General features: G+C 44.7%; 1 protein-coding gene across 1 annotated transcript in view; it reads right to left on the reverse strand.

The window, feature by feature from the left end:
* Nucleotides 1-1,646, reverse strand: part of LOC144098519 (uncharacterized) — a 20,972-nt gene extending 19,326 nt beyond the window's left edge. Inside the window, exon 1 of the mRNA XM_077631224.1 lies at nt 1,340-1,646. Within this exon, the coding sequence (XP_077487350.1) occupies nt 1,340-1,427 (88 nt within the window). The 5' untranslated portion in view covers nt 1,428-1,646. The remainder of the gene's footprint in view (nt 1-1,339) is intronic.
* Nucleotides 1,647-9,890: the final 8,244 nt, after the last annotated feature.

Consider the following 9,890-nt stretch of genomic DNA (forward strand, 5'->3'; position numbering starts at 1 on the left):
ATTTTGAAAATAAAAAAATTGTAAGGCACTCTTATGGAAATATTGAAGGTAATGATCCATTGTTCTGAGATGTAGCAAAACCTTTCTTTTAAATGTTTCCATTGACCGTAAAGAAAAGTTAAGACTACCATAGAAAATCAGTAGGAAGGCTATTGACGATAGCAAAAACGTTATATAAACAAAAAACAGAACTGCTTCAGGTGATCTGCGGATATATTGATTGTTATAGTGAAATCTTACATTATATTAAAAATTGCGTTCATTAACAGTTTCCCGCTCATAAATTCGTTTGTCCAGAATTGCTGGTTGTGGTGATAACAAGATATTATATAATTGTCAGCTTGCTGCTTAGCTGCGCGATAGACACAATAACCAGAGTGACTCAGTGGTTAGAAACAGACTTTTTCTCGCATGTTAAGCTTTTCAGAGAGTGAAATGCTTTACTCTAACAAATTTTACGGACTGCAGTGACCTTAGAAACTCGATTAAATGATCTGTTTTAAGTGAAATAAGATGACCATGACAATGAAGAGAAAAAGTCAATAGCTGTGGCTTCCTAACGCTCAGTAATGTTATGATGTTACATGCGTCCGCTAAAATTTTTATTATATGCAAAAAACTTAATTTCTGGTCTTGTTTGCCGCTTCAGTTTGGAAAAAGCAGCAATTAAAAAAAGAAAAACTCAGAAAATTTCGATTCTTAAAATTCCTGAAGCGTTCTAAAGTTTTCCTTCTGGCCAAATTTTACTCCTGAAATTGTCCGCGAAAAAGAAATTCTCTAATGAAACATCACTCTTAACGCTCCATAGGTGTAAGCAGTCATTAAAAGGATGAATGCATTCAGAATGCATGGCCACCTTAGTACAAGATTAAAGAAAACGTGCGCTTGTTTGTCTTATTCGTCCATAAATGGGTTTAACACTGGTGATACATCTGGACATAGCACAGCTGGCAACATAAAGCAAAATATAAAAACGAAGTAGTTTGTTTTGGTTACAGTTCTCGCAGGAAAAAAAAGGCCCTTTGCTGTCGTCATGCGAGGTGGTCTTCGCTTCTTTGTAAAATCGTTCAATATATTGTTAAAATAAATAGTAGATGGTCCGCACTCTTCATAGCAGAGTATTTACGTGCAGCTATTTCCACGTGCCAGCGGTAAAAACAACTCATGAATGAAAGGGAGAAGTTAAAAAGTGAATGGGAGACTTGGTATCAAGACCTCGATTTGGCGGAAACCGTACGACACCTCCTATTCCTTTCGCAAATCTCGCGTCGTTCAGCGGCTGGCACGTGGTTTCAAAACCGCCTCGTTGGGCGGCGCTCGCTCGCTGAGGGTGACTTACCGCAAAGAAGCGACGTCGTCAGGAGAAGCCCAACGCCGGGCGAAGGAGCGCTGGGGGGCAGCACTCTCCATTGTGACCGGCGTGTCATTTCATCTTACACGAGTCCTCCTCCCGCGGCAGGTCACAGTAGATCAGCTCGGAGCGGACCGTTCACAACGACGGCGAGCCGAAGCCGAGGGCCATGCCTGGTCGCCGCCCGGCCACCGCGACAATGTGCCTCTGCGTACTACGTCGATCGAAAGTAGCGTATGACGACGAAGCCGGGATTGCCCCATACCGAACGTCTGGTTCGCTCCCCTTCCGCTGCTGGAGACGGGCGGGCGCGGTGCGTGACGGGAAGGGCCGGGGGCTGAGGAGGAACGAGAGGGAGAGATGGCGCTGAAGAGAGGGAAGCCGAATGGAGAGACCGTTGAGGGGAACCCGAAGGCAAGTGGTGAAGGTCGAGGCGCGAGAGTGGCGAGAGGGTAGGAAATATGCTTGAAAGAAGGAGTGGAAGCTTCCGGTTTTCGCGTGCCAAAGGCGGTCTGGTGGCGGGAAAGTCGATTCGAGACGTGGTCTCTGTTGATTGTTAAGACGCACGAAAGTACGGATGAGTTAAGAAAGAGAGCATGACTGCGACAAAACTACAGGTAAACCAAATCAGGAAAGTGATTAAGATTATTAAACAAGAATTCTAGTCACCCCCCTACTGTGTTCGTTGCTTTGGCGCTAGTTCTTCGATTATGCGAGCAACTTTCGAGTTTCTGAGTTCGCTCCACCTTCTTTCATTGCTCTTTCATGTACTCTTCCTCGAAACTGCTTGTTGCCACTGTTAATGTCCTTCCAGCTGCCGTTCGACGCAGGGGAAATGTCGTTTATGAGCGGATATTTTTGCAAGAATGGGTAAACCTTATGAAAAGCAATACAAACAGGTTTTTTGAGAAACCGTGCGTCCTTTCGTTCATTTATGGACTGAGATGTTGGCGCTGCATATATCGGCCTTTTCAGTTTTATTGTTATCTTCGTCGACTTTTATGTAGAAGCGGTCCTCCTTCATTCAATTCTCTTAGCTCTTCCATCGTTGCCTTTGTGCCGGCTGTTGTCTCTTGCTGAGTTCACGTGAGAGGGAACTCTGCAGCCCTATTATTTGCAGATCAATAGAAGAACAGGGCTGACCAATTGTAGCGAAAATGGTTTTGTGATTGAGGCCCTATTATTTTGTGATTGCTGGGTGGAATAATTTGTGACTAATTACTGTCGCTTTGGTCAATGCTTTCTACACTTTTCGCGGACCTATAGGGAGGGGCCTTCATAGTAACAACCCTAAGACACGCTATGGCATGGCTATCGGCACGACATGCAAAGCTTCAGTCAAGGAATTTACCATTGATGCATGGTTGTCGACTGCGAAGTCTTGATGGTAAACTAATGCCATTATGGTGAGAGAGATGATGGGCAACACATGGGGGGGAGGGGGGGTACTCTTGGATTCCAGAAACTTCCAACAAGGCGTGTTGCGCTGACTTTCACTTGGCGACGCTGACAGCAATGCTAAGGTTTGTGATTGCGGGAGGGTGACTACATGTCTGGATTTCGTTGTATTTCTCTTGATGAAATATGATGGAATCTAAACGTGCCGTCGGGGTGACAACTCCTACTCTGAGTCTGTGGTCGTAACGGCGTTAATAATACTCGCAGGCTTACCAAACACGCCGTGAAATGTCTGTCGCAGAAAGTTAAAGACCCCGGGGGCAAAGTGACCTTTTGTTTAGGCGGAGGGCGAAGAACCGCCCCTATCTCGGGTCAGCATAACGACTGGCGACCCTTCCTTATCAGTGCTCATCGCGAGGACATTTTAACGCTGCTTGTGATAGAGAGGCGGTGACTGTTGAGCTATATGATACGGTCTTGCTAAAGATGTGAAAGCAACAGCAGAGGGGCTGAGAAAAACACAAATGAAAAATCGAGTTTGAGGGGGATGGAAGAGGGGGAGGGGCGCGAAAGGGACGGGCGTTGTTGGTGTCCAGTTGTTTTTCCCGTGTCCAGTGTGTTTTGATCTCCCATTTTTTTTTTGAATAGCATGTCAGGCCAACAACCAGGCAGACCTCTCCTGTTCCGTTGAAGTCCTCCTCCTCCTCCTCCTCCTCCTCCTCCTCCTCCTCCTCCTCCTCCTCCTCCTCCTCCTCCTCCTCCTCCTCCTCCTCCTCCTCCTCCTCCTCCTCCTCCATTTTTACTTTTCGTCCTCAAGCCACGATAACTGTGGGTCAAACGCGAGATAGCTCGGACGTCTGCCCGCTGAGCTGGTATGCAGCGTGAGACGATGTGACCACTGCCACGAGCAATGTGTGTTTTAGCCACAACCAACAGATTTAGCAAGTGTGTTTGCAGCTTTTATGAGCGGTCACGCCGAGTGTCTCTTGAGCATTGCAGGTAGGGGGAAGGCGTCATACGCGGATAGTGTTTGTAGTCTCAGAGCCCGTCACAATAAAACATCACAACTCTTTACGTGAGCATACTTAAATAAAATTGATTGGTACGGGAAGTCGAGCATCTTGTCTAATGGGCGCACGAATATTGCTTTTTCAGAAAACCTAACCAGATAAGAGTAGCGAAGCTTTAATTGCTACCGAATCGAATACAAATCGAATAGTGATAGGACTGAATGGAATATGAACCGAATAGATTTAATAATATTCGCTGCTTGTGCGAATATTCTCACAAAATGAATAATCGTACAAAGGAGCTATCGTTCAAAGGAGCGCCACTACCGGTGGCGCGGCGGTATGGCGCTATAGCTTATGGGTATATAGGTATAGCCCTTAAAAGACCCAACAGACGCAGTACAAATTCAATAAATTTACCGATCTCTTACGTATAATTAAATTACGTTTTGGCATTCGTGACGGCAACGAATAAAATAAAGGCCACCACATCTCAGCACATGAGAGGGGCGAGAGCTGCGTATGAGGCATGGCCTCCGAGAGCGGGCATGAAGGCGGGAGTAGTGGTTTGGGCTTGCAGAGCTGGTTGCATGACTCTAGCGGCATTTGCTTGTGTGCCTAGCCAGCCTGCAGCCCTGCCATGGCCCGCGTCTCGGCGCTGAACCCTCCATTCTACGCGGAGCGATCTCGGCAGCATGCATCTATGCGGCGTTGGAGTGGGCGCTGTTTTTGAGATAGTCGTGAAATAAAACTCAGCGCGTTTTATTCTGACTTCGCCGCCAATTATTTGACGACTGTTTGAAACTTGACAATGTATTCGATTCGTTTTAGATAATTGTGGACATGCACTGTTTGATTTGTTCAGCGAATTGAAAAAGGAGGAAATTCGATTCGATATTAGAAAATAAATAAATAAATAAATAAATAAATAAATAAAAAAATAAAAAAATAAATAAATAAATAAATAAATAAATAAATAAATAAATAAATAAATAAATAAATAAATAAATAAATAAATAAATAAATAAATAAATAAATAAATAAATAAATAAATAAATAAATAAATAAATAAATAAATAAATAAATAAAACCGTTTTGAAGGACAGATAGAGAGGCAATCACGCATGCACATGAGCGGACAAAAAACGAGCAGACTGGAACTAACACAAAAGCTTGCGTTAGTAACAATGAACGGGCAACCCAATTTGTTCTGAGTTATTCGTCCACGTGTCCTATGCAGTTCTTCCTACTGTGTTGTGAATTTTTTTTTATTTTCACCGTGCCCAGTGCAAGAATACAATAAAGTGGTGAGATGACCTTTAGATTCTACCACTGTTCTTAGTTAGAACGTAGCCGGTTTGTGCTTTTAAGAGGTTAAACTAATCTCGGGTGCTTCGATTTAAAAAAAATAATCAATTTTCACGAACAATTCCACAGTGGAATGTTCTCCCGAGTGATATTATCTCATGACCCAGTATATTATCCCACGTGATATGGAAGCGAGACTTTTTTAGTTAATGTACTCACACTGCCACAGTTTTTGTGCGTCAGTGAAAAAGAAACTAATAAGCGACCTCAGTATGTGAAGAAAAAACTATTTGACGGATTAACTAACCATTACAACCTTCGCAGCTCGAGCTCGCAGTGACAAATGTGAAAGGCTTGCAATTTTCTGCTTGAAGTCGCTAGCTTGTGTTGATGTCTAGGTAAAAATAAAAAAAAGAGAGCTAACTATTTCCAAAGTCATAGGTAGCACCACCCATCGATTGCTTGAATGTACACGGCGAGAAAGGTTTGCTCGACGCTGAAATATTTAATTACACGTCGTGCAAAGTACTTATTTTACATCCATCGCTCACCTTTTCTCACCAGTTCCTTGCACTTCGGCAGAAATGAGATCCTGTATTTTAATAAAATTGCGTGATTCACTAGTGTTTATTTTTTTATTCCGCAGCAGGAAAGGGAACGTGTGAGAAGATTAGAGTTGTTGCTTATCGCTCAAGTTTGCTATCTTGCAAAGCAATCGCATTCACAAAGAGGGTTGTCATATTTATACAACTTAGTTAACTAACTATATGATGAAAACAAGTACTCCTGTCGAAACGTTGGTTAAGCACCCTGAGGCTCCCCCTTCCATTGTTCATTTTGTTTGTGATTTTCAAGAAACCCATCTTCCTGATCTCTTTCTGCCATCGACACCATTCTAAGGTATACGGGCATCACGTAGTGGTACAAGAATGACATCAAATCGTAATTCTAACGAACTCTGTTGGACGGTGGCCACATTTTCTCGCAGCACCCATGATTAGGAACTAATTACTGTCCGATTACTAATTATTCCCATGATCGCATTGGACCGACGCCAATAATACGCATCCAAGCTGCCGCGTCGACTCGATGCTTATGGTGCTCGATGGAGGCGAAAGTCTAGAGGCCCGTGTAGTGCGCGATGTCATTGCAGGTTTAAGAACACCACGTGGTCGAAATTATCCGGAGCCCTCCAATACGGAATGCTTCATAGCCTGAGTCACTCTGGGACGTTTAACCTTAAAAAACCATTAAACCAAACCGTTATATGCATCCACAGCAGGAAAGCTGCGAAATTACTTTCGCCCGTATAACGACTGTCCTTAACCGTTAATAATTAGTTATTTATCAGTTATAGCGACACCCTCCATGTCACAGGCACGCGCTTCATGCCGACTTACCCTCCGTCCAAGATGGCGAACTTATTCTCGACAGGAAGATAGTGGTGCGTTTCTGGGTCGTTGTCTCGGCTTGGACGTGACAACTTCCTTTATGATTTTTATGACACACAATGCGGGATCGGCGCTATCTGCATACTCACGCATCTGCTTTCTTCCACATTTCGCCCGAAGACCGCACGTGTAGCACAGCGTATCCGGTAAACTTCCTTGGGAACACCGATCGGCGTAGGAGTGGCATATGCGCATTTCATGATCTCATCGGGCAACAGTGATTCAGCGTGCGTTTTACGCAGGTCTTCGACTGGGAGGGCTAACTTGTGTTTTCGTTTACGGTAAAAGTTATTTAATGAACGTTGACTTTTTTTTTATCTCCATATCGTCGCTGAGTTTCTTTGGTCGAATGTCATCTGGTGTTATCTTCAATAATTTCTACTTCCCAGGAGTCCTGAGGCGAGTCCAGAGGGAGGTGCAATTGTTGAAACTGTACCCCTCTCATATGTCGTCGACTGGTTACAGAACAGTTTCCTATTCAACTGAACCTGTTTGCGAAAGTTCGAAAATGACGTAAGATGGCTAAAATGAAAGAACTTTATTATTTCATTCCACGACCCTCACACGTGTTAACCTCTCCACTTCTACCTCTTCTTCTGGTAAGGATCTACAGCACATTTCTTCGGTCGGGACGGTAGGAATGTTGTACGCGCTGAGCCTGTCTTGTCATCACCTTTATTGCAACGAAAAATAAAACAACATCGGTAATCGAATTTCTATTGAGTACATCATTTATCGCGTCATTTTTTCGACTCAGAGAACTTTGTTCAGCCGCATAAAAAAAAAAAACCTGCGCATGTCGATGACATTTCTTTGTGACACACGTAGATAGGAGAAAGGTTTGAGCATAAAAAGGTTGTCGATGAGCAATCTCGTAAAGGCAGACGAGGTTCTTCGTTGCTCCTCCTGATGATTGAGTGTTGCCGCTCTGCTAGATTTGGAGCTACCATAGCTGCTTTCCGAACAGCGCAGGCCTTGTTTGCAATACGAATCTATGCATATACATTTGCTGCTCAATATTTTTTTTTTCGTAGCCTTGCGATCCACTTCACATTATAACCACTCGGTTTTATATTCTTATCCTTCATATTTTCATTTTTTTCCTCTTTGGACAAGATATACTTAGATGACCTAATCTTAAACGTATGCCATCCGTCCAGATAGCTTCGTTTATTTTTATCGCAATTCTCGGGAACATAAACAACATACCACGCCAAGATATAAAGAAAGCAGAAGAAAGGAAGATATATATTTAAGGCCGCGGGCACTAACAAACTTCTCGCAATGTGGAGATCGACTCGCTGTAGAGGCCGTTATTATGTATCAGCAACGGACATCTCCTTACGAGAAACATGCAGTTTCTCAATTTCAAAGCGGCTCAGCGTCCCCCCCCCCCCCTTCCCTTTATATCGTGCGCTCATTTCACCGCGCTCCTTTGATTCTCGGCGAATGCGCATCGATTCGCGGCGGCCGCCGCAACCGTCGAGTTTAGACATTCGTCGAAGCGGTGGGCCGCTTTCGCGACACGAACTGGCCGACATGCCGAGGCCGTGTTGTTGCCCGACGACCATCGACCGAAAGCGTCGGCCGCCAGCGGGAGCGGTGTTGACCCGTCCGATTGTTTGAACGGCGGCAAAAGAATATGGGCCGCGCGGCCTGCCTTCTGCTATACGTTGCTTTTGTGTCGGCGGACCCCGAATTTCCCGCCGCTGTCATTAGTCACTGATTGGCTCGGGAGATAGTGTTTCTCGGGGGACACGATAACCCACTCCCCGTACAAAGCGCGTCGATGATTTGGGTGCCGGGGGGCGAGGATGTTTGTTATAAAAGGAAATGAGTACGTGTAGTATGCTGTGCACACTACGCCGTTGGTTGGGTTTTGATGGACTTTGCCGGGTGTGCGGACAAAAGGGCAAAGCTGTCGTCGCGGAGAAATCTCGAAATGGAGATGTGTGGACGAGAGGAGGATAGGAAGTGTACGCACGTGGTTGGTCGACGCCTCTTCTGCGAAATGTGAAAAGAATCTATTTCTGCGAAGCGTTGCAAATTAAGCTGCCAGATGTGCGCCAGTCATGCGATGATTCAGTCAAAGCGAGCACTTCGCATTGACGTGGTGGCAGCGTTTCGAGGTTCCCTCTTGCCATCAGATATCGCTGGCATTGCGTAGATCGATATATTACATCGGTCTATATGCATTAAATATGTGTTATCGAAAACCTTTAAGGATATCAAGAATATGAGGGAAATAAAAGAAAATTTTGTCGACAGTAATCAGGCATTAAAAAAATTCCCGGTGAAGAAATTTTAGAGCAGATTTTTTTCGTTTTTTTTAATAAGCAGATACAGTTAACACCTGCGAAGCGCCGCTTGTCAAACTCTCAACATTCTGCTATATGATAACATGACGTGCACGTACATGCAGAGGTTGGGACACGGAAAAAAAAAGAAAGGAAATCTCAAGTAGCGCACTTGAAGGCTGCACTGGACCTAGTGATTAATAAGGGTTCATGGATTCGGAACGGAGTCATGACGTCAAATGAACTAATGTGGACGACTGGGTTGGTTATTATTCCAGTCTGCACGAACGGCTCAGTCGGAAGATGAACAATAACGGACGGACGAAGTCATCTCTCTCGTCCCCCTTTCGTTCTTCGTCCTTACTCAGCACGCGTTGTTCGCGAAGTGAGCTTCAAGACAAATCAACAACTGTCGCTCAGAACAGATCAGTGAATGGGACATTATGATGCGCCATTGTTATCCATGGAGAACATTTGACGTACTTATATGGAGGACAGTATGTCTGTGCAGTAGCGTAATTATTCATTTCAGGAAAATTCTGTTTTTAAATGAAATCGGAAAAGTTTTTTTTCGAAATGCGCAGGAGTATGCGTCTGCGTTTGAAAGCACTTTTCTGGTGAAAGATGACAAATATCTGCTGACACGTTCACCACTTTGCATATTCTTTCTTTAAGTACTGAATGCCTGTTTTAGTGTAACAAAGACGCTTAACTCTACACGGAGCTCCTTTTCTAAGCGCATTGACCTATACAGTATGACATCCAGCTGATGCGGTGAAAAACAAACCCTTTAGTTGTCACCGTGGTTCAACGACTCCGTCGAGCCCGACGCTTTTCCGTATGGGTGCGAATCATCTGCATGCGTGCGCGTGAAAGATGCAGCAAGTGAACGTCACCATGTGCTTTCACCCGAAGCGGTCGTTACTCATACGCCGCTTCCTGAGGTGATGACATTAAGACCGCAGGATGCTGCCTCCGACGCACGTGTTTGGCATCAACACTCGCGCAGTCCGAGCCACTTGCGCCCTCTCTGGGCAGAATGCGCGATATGATGCACTGCAACAAAGTCTGTGCG

Source organism: Amblyomma americanum, chromosome 7, assembly GCF_052857255.1.
Source record: "Amblyomma americanum isolate KBUSLIRL-KWMA chromosome 7, ASM5285725v1, whole genome shotgun sequence".
NCBI lineage: Eukaryota > Metazoa > Arthropoda > Arachnida > Ixodida > Ixodidae > Amblyomma > Amblyomma americanum.